We start from the raw sequence: 18,105 nt of genomic DNA on the forward strand, positions 1-18,105 counted from the left end.
CATTTATTTGAGTTTCATAATAAAACTGACAGTATTTAAAAGTCGAGACTTTGTTTCATATCAAAAGTAGTGAAGCACAACGCTCATTGTGATTATTGAATGGTAAGTGCGCTACAAATAATGCTTTGGTGAAGTTTTGTTCATGCAACTGAAAACGGCACAGACTAAAAAATTGATTCTTGGGATTTGAGAACTAATATCAGTTAATCAAAACGAGAATTGATTCAAATTTAGGAAAGTCAGCCCTAGTATACTAGATGTCCTCCTCTCTTTCCCCGTCTCTTATTGTACCTAAAACTTGAACAGTATTGTTTTGTTGCCTTCAGAGCTCCAGAGTTTCCTGCAGCAGATGTGAGTAGTGAATGTTGTGCTGTGTGTTTGTGTCTATTAGTGCCGGAGGTGGAGGGTGAGGGCGACAGCATCAGCTCTCTGTGCACTCAGATCACATCCACCTTCAGTGGGCCTCCAGAAGACCCGTTCTCCTCAGCACCGATGCCCAAACCCGCCTCCTCACCGCAGTCACCCTCTGCTCCAGGTCTGCTACATCCTCACACTCTCAGTAGTTTACAAAGAAGTAGATGGTTGTTTTATGGCTTGCACCATTACCTATTTTTACAAGTCAGCTGGTCAGTGTTTACATTATGTAAAAGAGTCAACACACACTGTGCAGCATCTGAATCAGAATGAATGTAAACTTTTTTTTCTTTCTCAGAACTTGATATATAATGACATTCAAATGTTTGATTTATTTCAAAAGCTTTGATGTTTTTGAAAGAAGTCACTTCTGCTCAGCAAGGCTGCATTTATTTAATCAAAAACAGTAAAACAGTAAAATTGTGAAATATTACTAATGACTGTTTAAAACATTTGTAAAATGTAATTTATTTCTGTGATGCGCAGCTGTATTTTCAGCATCATCACTCCAGTCTTCAGTGTCACATGATCTTCAGAAATCATTCTAATATGCTTATTTGCTGCTCAATAAACATCTCTGATTATTATCAATGTTGGAAACAGTTGTGCTGCTTTGTGGAAACCGTGATGCATACAGTATACCAGGGGTCCTGGCGTGCCTCTGTCCTGCAGAGTTTAGCTCTAACCCTAATCAAACACACCTGAACAAGATAATCAAGGTCTTCAGGATTACTAATGCTACAGACAAGTGAGGCTGTTTTTTTCAGAGATGGAGCTAAACTCTGCAGGACACAGGCACTCCAGGACCGACGTTGCCTACCCCTGCAGTATACAAATAAACTCATCATCACCTAGCTAGTAAATTTGTCAGCCATCTCCATTACTAACGCAAAGCTTCTGACAACAGAGGAATTTTCCTTCTGCTGTCACCATACTTTGAACAAGCACAACTAAAATCATGTGATTCAAGACTAGTCTTTACAGTCCCAGGACCTTGATTAGTGTCAGAACTAATCAAATCGTCTTCGCAACCCCTAATGTGTGTGTGTGCATTTCTGTGTGTTAGCACTCTGTCTGCTTGTGTCCGGCTCTGTCTCTTATCTTCACGTCCTTTCTGCTGCTGTAGTTAACGGTGCGGTTCCTGCCTTCCCGCCGCCTAGTGTGACTGTAATTGCTGCAGCTAACTCACCTGTGCTGCCGCCCCCGCTGCCTGTCCGAGAGACTAACCCCTGGGCAAAGACCCCAAACACAGCCCCCACCACAGCACACATAGGTAAGAGCTGGGCTTCCTGCCACAGGAAGTGCTGACCATGCAGAATAGTTGCTGAGAAACTCATTTTGGTTATAATGTAAGGTTACACAACTGTGAGCAGCTGTTGCATAATTCTTAAAACTGCTTTTCAGCGACTTCACAAGTGTAAGCATGCAACTTATAGACCCCTTAAAAGTTTGTAAACATTGCAACGTCTCCGGGTGGGCGGGGCTTAGCTGGAGGCAAAAAGAGGCGCGGACGCAATGTTGACAAGCGTAAACTAGCACGTTTTAGGAGGGATTTAATAAAACATGGATGCAGAAGAAGGTTCGGAACTGTCCGAATATGTACAGTCACTGACTCTGCGGGACCGTGACAAAAAAAATAATAATAAAAAAAGTGGGAGTTATCATACATTTATCAATTAATTCAGTTGATCACTCAGTTCACTGACCAACCTGGTTATCTAACCAAAATTTAATGATGAGTGGATAACATTACAGTAGCCTAATTTATTTATTTATTTATTTTTAGCTAAGCCTGGTGTAGTTCTTGTATCTTGTTCTCATTGGAAACATTTTAACCAGGTTTTGGATATTTCCTAGACAACATATGAATTACTTTCGGGTGGTTTGGGGAATTTTGTCAAGGCTTATTGTCTAATGTAACCTATCGCTGGGGCTAACTGTGATTAGCAATGTGGATTATTTCAAGAGACCATTCAAAGGATGGCACACACATCTATCGCTGTATGTTTTGTTTAACATTTAAGCTAGCTAGTGTGCTGAAGGTTGGCGACTTTTCACCTATAAAAACATAAACTTGCTGATTTGTACTAGATAAAACCAACACACCAGTACATATGCATAGACTATTTTACCTAATATGAAGTGTGCACTGCAAACACGAGCATTATTTATGATCGTCTCTGGCTAGTCTGTACGCCGTATTGCATTCAACCACAATTGTCTTCTTGATTTCTGTGAAGGAATGTCTGCCGGGATCCGGTAAAACTTTAGTTTTGAACCAAAAGTGCTGTTCCTTCTATTCTGGCAGCCAAAAACACAACAAGACGACATTTTAAAGTCAAAACCTCAAACTTTTAGCGCGCCTGCTATGAGTTCTTGCTTATGTTTTGCCTCCAGCTAGAGCGGTGACGTCACAGTGACGTAGGCGATTAAGGGGTCTATTTGGTTTGTTTTAGATGCTAATTGTAGCTTGCAACTGAGCAGACAGTCATGGTCACGGTCTATTTATGCTGACGTATTTGAAAATGTATGTTTAAACAAAAGTATATGGTTAAAAAATATTTTATTCAGCGTTCACCATACTGTTGAAATTATTGTATAAAAATCAAAGGATGTCTTGTCTGTAAAACAATAGAAAGGAATACGAAAAGTTATATAAAGAGAGAGTTATATATTGTAGTAAACAGTGAAAGAGAACTCACTCACACTCTGTCTAGCAGGAGGCTTTTCCTGTCCCTGAGAACCACCAGCACTGCAAATTTTTTATGTCTCTCTTATCCGATACACCCATTAGAGGTCTTGAAGTCTTGCGAGTTTATAATTGGTTGATTCGGGTGTGTTTGGGGAGGAAGATGTCTAAAATGTGCAGTGCTGGGGGTAATCCAGGACTAGGATTGGGAACCAATGGGATAGATGGACCTTGTTGACCATTGGCCACTTAAAAATGCGTAAGAATGCATTCCATGTGAATGATGTATGGATTATCTTTTTGAGATAGCAAATTAACTTTTGTTGCATTGAATAAGGCTCTTCTGGGGACTCGATTCTCTGGAGCGGAATAGACTCCAAAATTTGGAATCAGCACTCGATGTCTCAGAATTGAAAGCTTGATTCTTTTTGGAGTCCCAGCCCTAGAGAGAGAGCCTCTAAACCAGGGGTGTCCAGTCCTGCTCCTGGAGGGCCACTGTCCTGCAGAGATCAGTCCCAACCCCAATTATGGTGCTTTTCCACTGCGTGGTACGACTCGGCTCAGCACGGCTCGGCTCGGTTTGCGTTTCCTCTGCAGTTTGGTATCGCTTTAGAGTGGGCGGGATTATTCACACGTCATTATAGTTGCACCGCCTCTACTGCTGCGACTCCTGAAAAACTTTCATTCCACATCGCCCCATCAAGCTCTCGCTGGATCCGCTCCTCGGCTATAAACGAGAGGAGTGTCTTTACTTCCTCAACAGACAACGAAACAGCCGCTTTTTGGTTGTTAAAAAAAAGGTGCACTTGTTCAAAACAGTTGCGTTTCGATCCTTCGCTGGCTGTGCTGATTTTAATCTAGTGGTTATGTTGTGTTTGTGTTGCAAGTACAGTGACGCAGGTAGTGACGATTCTCTCCGGCCAATCCGTGATCAGCAGAGTTTACACATTACGTTTTGGTAACGGTACGGTTCACTCGGAACCTCAACCGAGGTGGTACTAAAAAAGTACCAGGTACTGTACCCAGTGGAAACCCCCCCAAAAGTGAACCGTACCGTGCCGTACCATGCAGTGGAAAAGCGCCATTAGACACACCTGAACCAGCTAATCAAGGTCTTACTTGGCATACAGTAAACTTCCAGGCATGTGTGTTGAGGCTAAACTCTGCAGAACAGTGGCCCACCACGAGCGATTTCTAGACACCCCTGCTCTAAGCTGTTAACAGTTTACCAGAATAAATGGCATGCTTACCAAAAACTGTTTTTGTTGTGTCCTGTAGGGAGTGAGTGGGCAAATCCTGCACCCACAGCGGGAGCCTTACCTGCCGTCAGCGCAGCTCTTTCTACACCTGCCTCCTCTCACAAACGTACACCATCGGAAGCCGACCGCTGGCTGGAGGAGGTGACCAAGTCTGTGCGAGCCCACCAACCCACCACCATCGCAAGAACCAACACGCCTCCCGCTCAGCAGCCCTTCCCCGCTCCCGTGCCTGTCCCTATGGCACCGCCCCCTTCTGCACCCTTCGTGCCCGGCATCCCTCCATCTGCGGTTCCTACCGTACCCCCACGCCAGCCGGCTTTCCATGCTCAGGCGCCGGCGTCCTTCCCAGTGTCCAACGGGATCCCGTTTTCGCAACCAGCCGTTCCAGTGGTCGGCATTACACCATCGCAGATGGTGGCCAACGTGTTCGGTTCTGCCACGCAGACTCAGCCCATCCCGGTACCTGTTCAAGTGCCCCAGGCACAGCTCCAGTCTTCACCCTTCTCCACACCACCAACAGGCCACTTTGACACCCAGGCTGTGTACAGCCCCTTCGGCAAACCGCTCCTACCTCCGGTGACAAACACCACAGCCCTGCAGCCACCGAAAGTCAATGCCACATTTAATGGGGCTAACAGCTGGGCAGCAGTGTCGTCACCAGTGCAGTCTGTGGCAGTGCAGCAACAAGCCGATGCCTTCGATGCCCAGTGGGCCGCACTGGAGAGCCGCTCGCAGCAACGCACCGCTCCTTCACCCACAAACCCCTTCTCCACCGAGCTCCACAAGACATTTGAGATCCAACTCTAAGGACAGAAAGCCACATTGAAAGACAATGCGATGGACGACTATAGAGGAAACGAGCCCGCAAACCACTTCAGCTCCATGTCTCCGTCTTCGATTTCTTTGTCTGTACGTCCGTGTCTGGTTTTTGCTTGTGACATGAACAAACGGAAACAAGGGGGTTAATGAAGGTGCCCCCAGAAACGCAGCGAGTACATCTTCTGGCATTTATGGCCAGGATGAATTAGAGCGACAAGATGATGGTAAAAGAAATCTTTAGATGCTATAACATTGAACCCGTATTGTTCAGTGCTCCCTCTACCCTGACTAACCCATCTCACAGCGCCCCCTAGCAGGCTGGATGACTGCTCCCTACCTGAAGGACGAGGCACTTCACAGACCTTTCGGGTTCACGAGGTTCTTGTAGAACTTCGCAATCAGAAGAGGAAGAAGCATGAGAATGCCAAAATCTTTATTTTTATGCATTAAGTATATTTTAAATAGCTTTGAAATTTAACTGAAGAGCTGTAAATAATCTTTCCAAAGGTGCAGGCTTATTTTGTGTGCATACAGGAACAGAGCATATATATATATAAATATATATAGGCGTGAAGGGATGGTTTTCATTTCTCGTCTCGATTCAGTTTTTGCCTTCTGGCCACCATGCATAGTTTGGATGTTCATCTTTTGTAAATAGATGATCCATTTGTACCCAGACCGGGTTGGAGGGTCTTTAAATCACACAGGTCCCAGACAATGTTATCTTTCATGCTGTCATTTTAACCCTTTTTTTAACTATAGTATGAGTACTTTGAATTCTATTGCCTACATATCATTATCATTTTAAATTTTTTTATGAATTTTAACACTTTTGACAATGTCATCGGTCAAGCCACTTTTATTTTATTTCTATAAAAAAAGATATTAATTTTAGCACAAGCACTGTTCTAATCAATCGTTTGGCCACTTACAGTTACAGGCATTAGTGAGCTATGATGTTCACTGTCTTGAAATTACCCATGGTTCCAACTCTACAGTGATTGCAGTGAATATTTATTTTCCTGCTTTTCATGCAATCCCATCAACCCTTTTGTTTTATCAGATATAAAGATGATTGGTCCTGTTTTTAGGTTTTGATTCCATTTTGTAAGTACTGCATTGTATTATTCCAATTCTTTACGGAAAATTGAATCTAAAAGATTGAATAAAATGTTGGTGGTAGAGGAAAGCGGTTCTGTGTGCTTCTGTTCCACATACGAGAATCATGATTTTATGTATCTAATGTCTCTGATTGTTTTCTAAACAAACAAAGTAAGATGTTTGGCCCATGAACTGCAAAGATCTGCTCAAGGATCTCACAGTGAGCTCAAAGGATGCAAAAGAGATGCTGAAACTATTCCCAGGTGTCGCAGCTGGACAGAGTCACCTTAAAACATTTGCAGTGCACAGGGATGACAAGTCCATATCAAGTGCACGTCATCTAGGACATGGACTGTTAGTCACATCCCTCCCAATATCCATATACCTGCAAATGAAATGGGTAAAGGGAGGGACTTAATGTCTTAATTATCTATAATTGGTTGGTATGATGAGTCGGAATAATAATTATTTTATTTTCTCTTGTGTATCACTGTGTATTTTCAGTTCAGTGACTTGGCATCAGGGTCGTTATTGTTAACTTAAACTAAAACCATGAAAAAAAATGCATTACTTTGATTACATTTAAAATAAAATATATGTTTTTAGTTTTTATAATTTTCTAATTTCTTATTATTGTTTATTTTAACTTGAGGTACTAAAATAAATACAGAAATAAAAAACAATACTAGTTATATATAGTCGATTAAAAAAACGATTACAAATAAAATCTAAATCAAATTATTAATAAAAACTTTGATAGTGTATCAGTGATACAAATATGTAATTCAGTTTTAAATTCAGCTGAACTGATTGTCTTTCTGGAGAACAAATACTTTAATGTTTTATTCTTCAACAGATGTTTAAATAGTAAACAAAACAATTGCACCAAATGCTCTTTTCTGAAACAGTTTTTTTTTTTTTTTTTTTTTTTGAGGTAAGTTTTACACCTAATGTAGCAACTACAACAACAAAAACATCTAGAATAATTACAGTAATGAAAATTGTGTAGAGGCTGTGCTTAATTTTCTGAAAATAATTTCAAAATGCTAAATTAATATTTATGTTTATAAAACTTTTTTTATTTTCGGGTGAGAGTTTCGGTGAGATCGGCGTCATTGCGCGTCTCCGGCAGAGGTGTCGCTGTGGCGCGAATGTTTCCTGCGAGCGCTGACCAAATAAACCCGCCGAAGAAGACGCGCTGCAGCTGTTCATCATAAGCGTGTGAGAGTGTGTGCTGTAGTGTTCACTCACTGCACTGACATCCACCGAGTGTACAGGTGCGTATATCTGCAGCAACACAGTCACATATTAGACAGCGATTTACGTAGACGTGCGAGTCCTAGCAGTGCGTTAGAACGAGCGCTAACGTTACAGCTCTGCCACAAACACGAACACACTGAGATTAAAGCTTCACTAACGTTACACACTGCTTCATTTCTGAACTCACTGCGAGCTCTTCGTCAAAATGAGGTTGTTCCAGCTTTGTTTGAATTGTATCTGTGTTTAATAGCAGTTCCTGAAAAGCATCTCAGCACAAAATACTTTAAAAACACATGTTATATTGTTATAGTTCTAAACAATTATGTTTTTGGTGTTTTATTTCTTTTACTGTCTATGGTTTCATCACTGAATGAATCCAGCTGATACAGATTTGATTTCATTTGAACATCCTTTAGTGTCTTATTACTCTAATTGAATTTGATTAAATGTCAAAATGTGTCTTTATTTATTAAACCACATTTAATAAGGTTAGAAAATTACCTGTATAAAGGTAAAAATGGCCCTAGAAATCAATTTAAGGGGACAGATATCACCAGCTCCCATTACTTCAGAAATCATTAAGAAACATTTTATTATCTGATTTTTTTTTTTTTTTTTTTTTTTTTGTGGAAACAGTGATGCACTTTCAAATAAGTTTGGAGAATATCTATGATTTAAAAAAATATTAATTTATACTTTATTTCAGCAAGGATGCATTACATTGATCAAAAGTGACTGTAAAGTCATTTATGATGTTACAAAAAAAATGATATTTCTGATAAATTCAGTTCTTTTGAAAGAATAGAAAAACAAATGTATCGCAACTATTTCCATCATTTATAAAAATCAGCAAATCAGCATATTAGAATGATTTCTGAAGGATCATGTGACACTGAAGACTGGAGTGATGCTGCTGAAAGTACAAATTTGCAACACAAAAATAAATTACATTTTAAAATGTACAGTAAACAGTTATTTATAATGGTAGTAATAGTTCACAAATGATTGATTTTCATCAAATAAACATCCTCGGTGAGCAAAGCATTTAATAAAGCGTGTTAGTTGTCAGTTTCAGAGGGAGCTGGTGCCGCTGCGGTGATGTCCAAGCCGAGCACGTTCACCGCGGCTCTGGCCACTATGTTAGGAGCCACTCTCGGGGGTCTGTTCCTGTGGCGCAGCATCCGCACACAGAAGAGAAAGGCCCTCAACGGCCCCGCTTCAGCTGAGCCCGTACAAGCCCAGCTAGAAGCGGACGTCACGCTCTCATCGCCGGCACCGGTGCAGACCCAGACGCTTCTGCGTGTGCACTCGCTGCTAGAGGTGCCGCCGGTGATCGTCAGCACGCCAGAAGACTGGGAGATGCTCTGGCCTGGTTTCCAGAAGGATCTGTCCATCTATCCGGTTCTGGGATTGGACTGTGAATGGGTAAAAAGCATGCGTGTAAGCATGGCTCTGCAGTTTAAACATTGTGTTCGTAGCGGCAGCACTAGACGATGTTGTCTGTTTTCACAGGTGTCTGTCAAAGGCAAGGCCTCTGCGGTCTCCTTACTCCAGCTGGCGACGTTCTCCGGACGCTGTGTGCTGGTCAGACTGCTGAAGTTTCAAGATGCACAGCTTCCTCTCCCCGAGGGACTCGTCGGGGTGCTCTCTGACCCCCGTGTGCTGAAGGTGGGGGTGGGATGTTATGAGGATGGGAAACGGCTGGCTCAGGATCATGGTCTGACTCTGAGTTGCACCGTGGACCTGCGCTACCTCGCCTTCAGACAGAGGTGACGCTCCAGTTTGATCCAAGACTTCAGTTTTTATATTTGCTATCTATTAGGGCTGCACAGTTTATTGAAATAAACCCAGCACTGCTTAGTGCAATTATCAAATCATATATATATATATATATATATAATTTTTTTTTTTTCTGGTTTCATTTGCATGCAAGCATCTCATGATGATTTCCAAATTTATTATTAAATACTATAATTTTTTTACAGTGAAATACAACAATAGTAAAATTTCTTATGAGATTGAAAATTTTCATTTTAAGTCGCAATCATAATTTTTATATGAAAAATTGCTATTAGAATTTTCCACACAATCGTGCAGCCTTACTATCTATAAATGATCAAGTCACATTTATTTCTGTATCGCTTTATACAGTACAGATCGTTTCAAAGCAGCTCACATACAAAAAAAAAAAGTGATAATTTTGTAAAATTCAGTTATGAAACTAATTTAATTTCAGCTGTAAAGCAGCTCTACAGAATCAGAGTGTGGTTATTCTGCTCAGTGTAGTTCAGTGTTGATTGAATTCTGTTTAATAGCAGTGTTGATGTGTTGATGTCCTTCACTTTAAGCAGCTCTGCAGAAGTCCGCAGTGTCATTATTCAGTTCAATAACAGCATCAGGGTGCAAAGTTAGTGTTGTTATCAGCTCAAACAGTTCTGAATTTGTTCACATAATTAAGGCGGGTGTCTCTAAATGCCATAAATCTAAATCTCATTAATCAGTAACACTTTAAAGCACTTGTGGAGTGACGTGAGGTGATCTGGATTGTGTTGAAGGCAAGCGGTGCTGAATAATGGCTTGAGTCTGAAGTCCCTGGCTGCAGACCTGCTGAACGTCACGCTGGACAAATCGCTGGAGCTGCGCTGTGGTGACTGGGAGGCGGATGTGTTGAGCCATGAACAGGTGAGGAGGAGATCTTCAGATTTACAGCAGTGTCTATCCGTTTAACCCTCCTAAGCGTTTCAACAAAAGGTCACCACTTGGATCATTTTTGCCCAGGAACAGTTTAATTTTCTATTGTTGTTTAACATTATAGCTTGCTGAAGTAGTAACAATACAGTTATGCAGTTGATGTAGGATTTTAGGTTATTTATACACTGCACGACTAATATGCTGTATATAGATTTTATTCAGGATTGTATAAAAAAAAAAAAGGCCCCAAAAACTTCCAAGGTGTGACTTTTTGACCACTTAGATTATCAAATGATTTTTTTTCATTCAGTTTGCATATCTAAAAAAAAAAGTCACTCAAGGTTTGAGTGAAACCATTTTTATAATTCTTAAAAAGCAAAAATTAAATCCATTAAAAATGACTGAAAAGCTTATAAGGGTTATATTTTTACCTGTATGTTCACCAACCAAACAGCTGTCATGTCAGGTAGTTTTGATAAGTAAAATACATAATGAATCTAGTTAAAATCAAGGCAGGCAGTTCAATCTTGGTGCTCTCATACTCGCACAACAAAATCATTGCAGTATTCACTGTTGATTAGAATTTTATGTTGTCAGTGAAACATTAGATGTATTCTTCTCTAATACCCAGACTCTGTGTAGTGGAGCTCTTGTCCTCGTGGTGTCAGTACACTAAACTCTCTCTCATACTGTATCACCAGATGGTCTATGCAGCACATGATGCCCAGATCTCTGTCGCCCTGTTTTTTCACCTGCTGGGGAAGAGCACAGAGCCCCGGCTCCCCGCCGAGGGTGACAGCATGTTCGTCCAGCTGGCATCATGCTGCCAGGGGCTGGTGGACGTGCCCTTCAGGGGGCGCTATAACGGAGAGGGGGAAGAAGGGGAGAGACGGAGGCGAAGCCGAAAGTCCACCGTGGAGAGTCCCGAGTCTGGAGACCAGCAAGTTCCAGACCCGCGGCGGAACAAACGCAAACCACTGGGAGTCGGTTACTCTGCCAGGTAATGAAGAAAGTGTTTGAGTTGGCTGAGAAGCTGTTAAATGGCTTACCGATGAAAATACATCTGACTAAAGATAATAAAATACATGACTAATCTTTCTAAATGGTGTTGCAGGAAATCTCTAACACAAAGTATTAGAATTTGACACGCTTTGCATATTTGGATCTTAAATTTTAGGACATGACTTTTTTTTTTTTTTTTTTTTTTATGTGAGTGTTGTGCTTTTTGTCTTGATTCAGGAAGTCTCCCCTTTATGATAACTGTTTCCTTCATGCTCCTGATGGCCAGCCGCTCTGCACATGTGACAAGAAGAAAGCCAAATGGTACCTGGAGAAGGGGATAGGAGGTACACTATGACTTCACACCGCTGTCCGAATGAGGACATTTTAAAGGCATATTTGAAATGCATTGTTGTGCAGTACTGCAGGATGTGAGTCTTACAAAGCCACTTACTTTAAGTTCATGATACAGTTTGCTCATGATAGCTGTAACGCCTTTTAAATTAATAATAATATAATACTGATGTGTGGCGAGGACCCCAAAAAAAATCATTACCAGGGTAATTATAGTTAACTAAAACAGTTTTCATTGCTTGAAATAAAATGTGTGGCTTAGTGTAAAATGCGTCAAATAAAATATAAACAAATTAATTTTTTTCAGCTTGTTGCTAAGGTAACATCTCAGTTTTTAGTTAAGTTTAACTTGATGTACCAAAAAAATTAAAATTAATAAATAAAAAATGAATGAAAAAACTGTATAGACGTTAAAAATGACTAAGCACAACAAAACCAAAATATGACCGCAAACTTAAATATAAATTAAAAATACAACTATTTAAAAACAAACTATAATAGTATATAACTGCTACTAAAATAACAATTATAATAATTGTTAATTGTTGTTATTATTATAAAATAACACTTCATTACAGTGCAAAAAAATAAACATTTTTAAAAATGTTTTTAAGTGGGTTTTAAATGCTGCTTATGAAAAGGTTACTACATAACAAGAATAGAGGAGCCAAATGTCCAGCCAAACTTAGAGTGTAGAGTATACTATATATTTATCAAACAACTGTCCATTTTACAGAAATGGTGTTTTAAGATTAACTTTCTACTTCAGAAACATTGGTAGTTTCCATCTCGTGCTCTTAGATTGGATTAGACTGTATCACATCTGGTCAGGCGCAAAAATTCAGATCTCTCAGACTTCCAGGTTTGTCGTTTGTCAGAGTGAAAAGACTGATGTATCAGAGTGACCGCACAGGGCTCTGAATTATCCTTTGTGTAATATCTAATATAACAATCACAAGTAAATTATGATCCGTAATCTCAGAATTGGTCAGTGAACATCCCTTCGTTGTCCGGCTGCTGTTTGAGCCGTCAGGCCGTCCAGACTCCCAGAAGGACTACTACCTCACAGCCAAAGAGAACGTGTGCGTGGTGTGCGGGAAAACCGACTCTTACATCAGGTGTGTCTCGTGCTTCCTGCGACCACTTTAGTTTGTTTGCAAAGTGGGACTCGCCAAAGTCATCCCAACTACTGTCTTTCTATATTAACCTAGGAAGAACATTGTCCCACACGAGTACAGGCGCCACTTCCCACCTGAGATGAAGGACCACAACTCGCACGACATCCTGTTGCTGTGCACTTCCTGTCACGCGGCCTCAAACGTGTACGACGGGGTCCTGAAGCAGCGGCTGGCCGAGGCGCACTCCGCTCCGCAGGGCTGCGAGGAGGGCATTCGGCTGCTCGAGGATGCAGACCGCCGGAGGGTGCGATCGGCCGCGAGGGCTCTGCTCAGCGCCAGCGACGGGATGCCCCAGACCCGGAAGGAGGAGCTCCTGACGGTCATCCAGAGCTTCTTCTGCAACGGACAGCAGGAGGTCACGAAAGACATGCTTCAGAAAGCTGCCGCGCTGGAGACCAGGTAGCTTATTTAGACCAAGACCACTCATGTAGACAGGAAGGGGCTGACAGAAATGTGAACTATAATTAGTATTATTATATTACATAAAGTATAGGAATGGTGGCCAGGATGGTACACTAGTCATCCAACAGCTGATTGGTGATGTCAACTAGTGTATTTATTATATTGTGGTGCGATATTGCCAACAAAATAAAAAATAAAAATCTCTTATGTTTTGGGATTTTGAAAATAATTAGACGGTATTTTGCAGAGTATGACTCTTGAAGCTTTTCATATGCTTCTTATTCTGTGTGGTGGTAAGTTCACTTTTTCATTAATGGCCAATATTTGCCACCTTAAATTGATTTCCATAGGATTTTTACCTTTTTATAAGGGGTAGTTTTTTTTTTTTTTAACCTTCTTAGATTTATTTAATATGGAATCTAATATCATCTTTTGTTAAATTCGTACATTTAATTATTACATTTAAAAAGGGTAATGAGATGCTATAGGCTGTTTCCAGTCAAATAAAATCAGTATGAACAAAATCCATTTTTGCACTGCAAAAGGATATAGAAATAGAAATATTTAAAATGTATTGAAATCTAATTTTTTTAATGAGATTTTTAAATGTGACCCTTGGCCACAAAAGCAGTCATAAGGCTCTTTTTTTTTTTAATTTAAAGTTGTCTTTTAAAGTCCAAATGAAGTTCTTAGCAATGCGTATTACTAATCAAAAATTAAGTTTACAGTATTATATACATTTACAGTAGTAAATTTACAAAATATCTTCATGGAACATGGTCTTTACTTAAAGGGATACTCCACCCCAAAATGAAAATTTTGTCATTAATCACTTACCCCCATGTCGTTCAAAACCTGTAAAAGCTCTGTTCGCCTTCAGGACACAATTTAAGATAATTTGGATAAAAACCGGGAGGCTTGAGACTGTCCCATAAACTGCCAAATAAATAAGTGTCAAGGTCCATAAAAGGTATGAAAGTCGTCATCAGAAAACTCCATCTACCATCAGACGCAATTCAACTCAAATTGTGAAACTCATGTATTAAATAAATTCAGTGCACACAGACTGAAGTAGTTTAAGTAGTTTAAACCCACCAATTCTTAACAAATTAAAATACTTCATAAGACCAATTAAAAAATATATATATATTTTTAGTGAATTGTTGGCCTTCTGTACATGTACTCAATACTTGGTAGGGGCTCCTTTTGCTTTAATTACTGCCTCAATTCGGCGTGGCATGGAGGTGATCAATTTGTGGCACTGCTGAGGTGGTATGGAAGCCCAGGTTTCTTTGACAGTGGTCTTCAGCTCATCTTTCTTTTTCAGATTCTCTCTGGGGTTCAGGTCTGATGAGTTTGCTGGCCAGTCAAGCACACCAAACACCATGGTCATTTAACCAACTTTTGGTGCTTTTGGCAGTGTGGGCAGGTGCCAAATCCTGCTGGAAATGCATCTTCAAATCTTCAAATAGCTGACAGCTTTTTGTGAACATCTCCAAAAATTGGTCAGCAGAAGGAAGCATGAAGTGCTCCAATATTTCTTGGTAAACGGGTGCAGTGACTTTGGTCTTCAAAAAACACAATGGACCAACACCAGCAGATGACATTGCACCCCAAATCCTCACAGACTGTGAAAACTTAACACTGGACTTCAAGCAACTTGGGCTATGAGCTTCTCCACCCTTCCTACAGACTCTAGGAACCTGGTTTCCAAATGAAATACAAAACTTGCTCTCATCTGAAAAGAGGACTTTGGACCACTGGGCAACAGTCCAGTTCTTCTTCTCCTTAGCCCAGGTAAGACGCCTCTGACGTTGTCTGTGGATCAGGAGTGGCTTAACAAGAGGAATACGACAACTGTAGCCAAATTCCTTGACACCTCTGTGTGTGGTGGCTCCTGATGCCTTGACCCCAGCCTCAGTCCATTCCTTATGAAGTTCACTCAAATTCTTGAATCAATCTTACTAAACAATCCTCATAAGGCTGCGGTTCTCTCGGTTGGTTGTGCATCTTTTTCTTCCACACTTTTTCCTTCCACTCAACTTTCTGTTAACATGCTTGGATACAGCACTCTGTGAACAGCCAGCTTCTTTGGCAATGAATGTTTGGTGTCTTACCCTCCTTGTGAAGGGTGTGAATGATTGTCTTCTGGACAACTGTCAGATCAGCAGTCTTCCCCATGATTGTGTAGCCTAGTGAACCAAACTGAGAGACCATTTTGAAGGCTAAGGAAACCTTTGCAGCTGTTTTGAGTTGATTAGCTGATTGACATGTCACCTTATTCTAATTTAATAGCCAAAATCATCACAATTAAAATAACCAAAGACTAAAAACTACATCAGTTTGTGTGCTTTGAATTTAACTCACGAGTTTCACAATTTGAGTTGAATTAATGAAATGAACTTTTCCACAACATTCTAATTTATTGAGATGCACCTGTATTTGTGGGGCAAAACATCATATTGAAATAAAATCAAAATCATCAAAATGGCGATTTATCAAATCACCAAGGCTGCGATTTAAATATGTGTGCTGTGTTTCAGAGTAAAGTGCAGTTGCATTCATTCAGCTCATGACATGTTTCAGTTGTACTATAAAATAAAATCATAATATTTTTTTTATTACATTTTTGAAGTTATTGGAATATATCAATGTTTCTAACCATAAGAATTGTTGTTAATCACAAATTTGAATGTGGCCATATCCCCGCTTGACATGTCTTAATATTCATGTTTGAAATTAGTTGCTGTAGCATAAAGAAGTGGACGAGGTAGCCAAATAATACAGGCTGAGTGATAGGATATTTTGAATTAAAAATAATTAGGCAAAGATTGCCTAAAGTATAACAACACCAATAACTAGGTGGTTGGCAACTTCTGCATTATAAGTTGTTCATCCATAGAATTATTATTATTATAGTAATTGCGGGTTATGATTTAAAATGTTAATCTTTTTTGAGATGCATATTAAACTGTCTCTCTAGCAGTATAAAACAGGCTCATATGCATGCATATAATACATGTATTATATTACGTCATGTATTTTAACAAATATTTTGTTCATTAAAACCAAAAGATTACTTATTTTTTGATACTTTATTGATCCAATTATTAATTACAAAAAAAGAACAAGAATCTGATTGCTTGATTAATCGTCAAAAACAATTGGTTGAATACTCAGTTACCAAAATGTCCCTAATAAGGTTTTTCTTAACTTATGGGGTTTGTTGGAAGCAGAACCTGCTCTCTTGATGTGAATCGGTCCCTCCTTTATTGCAAATCTGTAATATTTGCCTGTTTTATTTTGCACCAGGAGTCAAATTGCTTGGAAATTAAAGTAACAGCACAAACAGTTACTGTTAAGTTCCTTGTTAAAATATAATACTTTAAGTTAGGGGTTTTCTCCGATCCCCTCGGGTGGAGGAAATGGAATTGATACAAGTAATTGGTATGCATGATTAGAGGACCTGAACAACTGATAGACATCTTTATGTTGGCATTCACATGTTAATGTACAGATGTGAAGATATGCAGTTCTTGAGTTGTGTTAAGGTTAAGGTTGACATCTTTTTCAACCTTTGCAGGATCTTTAACGAGAGTTATGTGCCGCATGGACTGAAGGTAGTGCAGGTGTATGCCGAGCGCGGTCTGCGGGGCCTGATGGACTTGGAGCGCTGCTGGCGACAACACTTCCTGACCAGCATGCAGCCACGCCATTTGCCCCCTCTCTGGTCCGTCAACCACAACCATGACAAATATCTGCGCAAGTACGGAGAGGACCTGCAAATCCAGCTCAACTGAGCCCCTCATTACTCAAACAGAAAAAGACTTTGCAACACCTGCTGGGATAGGAAGGTTTCCACTGTGTCTGCTACACCGTGGTGTCCTCGTCTAATGTCGTTTGAGTGTGTACCAGAGACCGACTTGCCCTGGTCACAGGTAAGCCCTGGTGTTGACTTTCAAATGAGAAAAAAAAAAAAACTGGGCTCCAAGGGACCAGATGGAGATCGGGTAAGAGACTTTTTGGGGATCGAAAGCCACTGTGGTGAACAACAGAATGTTAAACTCAAGGATGGTGCAAGAACAGAAATGCTGATAGTTAAAATAACAAAACGGCGTAATGTACACACTTTTTAATGTTGAAAATGTTGAAAAGCATTCTCATTTCCCTGTGAAAAGTAGATGCTACTGTATTTTAACCAGCCCAAACCTGCTCTTAAATCTAAATCATGACTTGAATAAAAGATTCCTAGCTTACAATTCTTGCAGGTTTGAGGCCATCAGGTCAGTTTGCCTTTTGAGACTATACAAAATGGCCATTTTTACTTCTATTGGAGCTCTATCATTTCCATTTAATTTCAGGCAGTTATTTTGTTTTGTGGGTTTTGAGGAAAACTCCATTTATCTTTGTAAGTCTGGACCAAATCGAGCACTGCTTAGCACATCATGTCTGTACTATGAAATAATCATTTTTAAAGTCGGGACACCTCTAAAACACACCAGCATAACATATTTTGGTGTGTGTATATATACCCCTGACACATTGAAGACCTGCTAAAATGATGGTAGAGACATTCATTCTCACCCCGATCAAGATGTTGTAGTGCTAGTTTGTTTTGTATTTGCAGATTTAGCTCCATGTATGGGAACAAATATAAATGGCCAAATCAAGGACACTGAAGTCTGAGCCTAACATAATTTAACTTAAGAAACGCTACAGCTTTCCTTTTTATTTACATTTGTCCAGATGTAACCTATTAAAAGCTTCTGTGTTTCCTTAACATCAATAAAAAATTAAATTTCATATGTTAAGGCTGGATAAGTTATCTGGCAGTTCTTCTTTTTTTTTTTTTTTTTTTTTCATTACCTTGTTGTAGATGCTGTATAGTATACTTGTTTCACATCCTGAAAAACAGCAGTTCATAAAACAGTCCAACACT

General features: G+C 40.0%; 2 protein-coding genes across 11 annotated transcripts in view; both read left to right on the plus strand.

Annotated features, from left to right (window-relative positions):
- The window catches only part of numb (NUMB endocytic adaptor protein), a 47,121-nt gene extending 40,751 nt beyond the window's left edge, over window positions 1–6,370 (plus strand). For 5 of the 7 annotated variants that reach the window (XM_042774465.1, XM_042774467.1, XM_042774469.1 and 2 more), the window contains 3 exons: window positions 392–535; window positions 1,541–1,687; window positions 4,382–6,370. In XM_042774465.1, coding sequence (XP_042630399.1) covers window positions 392–535; window positions 1,541–1,687; window positions 4,382–5,169 — 1,079 coding nt within the window. In that variant the 3' untranslated portion in view covers window positions 5,170–6,370. The remainder of the gene's footprint in view (window positions 1–391; window positions 536–1,540; window positions 1,688–4,381) is intronic. The other 2 variants (XM_042774471.1, XM_042774472.1) reach the window with 1 other exon arrangement.
- A 1,041-nt stretch (window positions 6,371–7,411) lies between these two features.
- LOC109071131 (exonuclease 3'-5' domain-containing protein 2-like) lies at window positions 7,412–17,977 on the plus strand. 4 transcript variants are annotated; one of them, XM_042774474.1, is made up of 9 exons: window positions 7,412–7,559; window positions 8,605–8,982; window positions 9,055–9,311; window positions 10,098–10,224; window positions 10,935–11,233; window positions 11,473–11,579; window positions 12,569–12,704; window positions 12,798–13,163; window positions 16,750–17,977. In XM_042774474.1, the coding sequence occupies exons 2-9, from the start codon at window positions 8,641–8,643 to the stop codon at window positions 16,964–16,966; spliced, it is 1,851 nt and encodes a 616-aa protein (XP_042630408.1). In that variant the 5' UTR covers window positions 7,412–7,559; window positions 8,605–8,640; the 3' UTR covers window positions 16,967–17,977. The 4 variants fall into 4 exon arrangements, with proteins under 4 accessions (XP_042630408.1, XP_042630411.1, XP_042630409.1 ...); XM_042774477.1 differs by having other exon boundaries at window positions 8,605–8,967; XM_042774475.1 differs by having other exon boundaries at window positions 7,429–7,559; window positions 8,612–8,982.
- Window positions 17,978–18,105: the final 128 nt, after the last annotated feature.

Source organism: Cyprinus carpio, chromosome A17 (genome assembly GCF_018340385.1).
Source record: "Cyprinus carpio isolate SPL01 chromosome A17, ASM1834038v1, whole genome shotgun sequence".
Taxonomy (NCBI): Eukaryota; Metazoa; Chordata; class Actinopteri; order Cypriniformes; family Cyprinidae; genus Cyprinus; species Cyprinus carpio.

Excerpts from the sequence above, each read along its gene's own strand:
- LOC109071131 (XM_042774474.1), top strand. The coding sequence starts at position 8,641 with ATGTCCAAGCCGAGCACGTTCACCGCGGCTCTGGCCACTATGTTAGGA. Across the intron at positions 8,983-9,054 it reads AATGGGTAAAAAGCATGCGT|GTGTCTGTCAAAGGCAAGGC; the intron begins GTAAGCATGGCT and ends CTGTTTTCACAG. Across the intron at positions 13,164-16,749 it reads GCTGCCGCGCTGGAGACCAG|GATCTTTAACGAGAGTTATG; the intron begins GTAGCTTATTTA and ends CAACCTTTGCAG.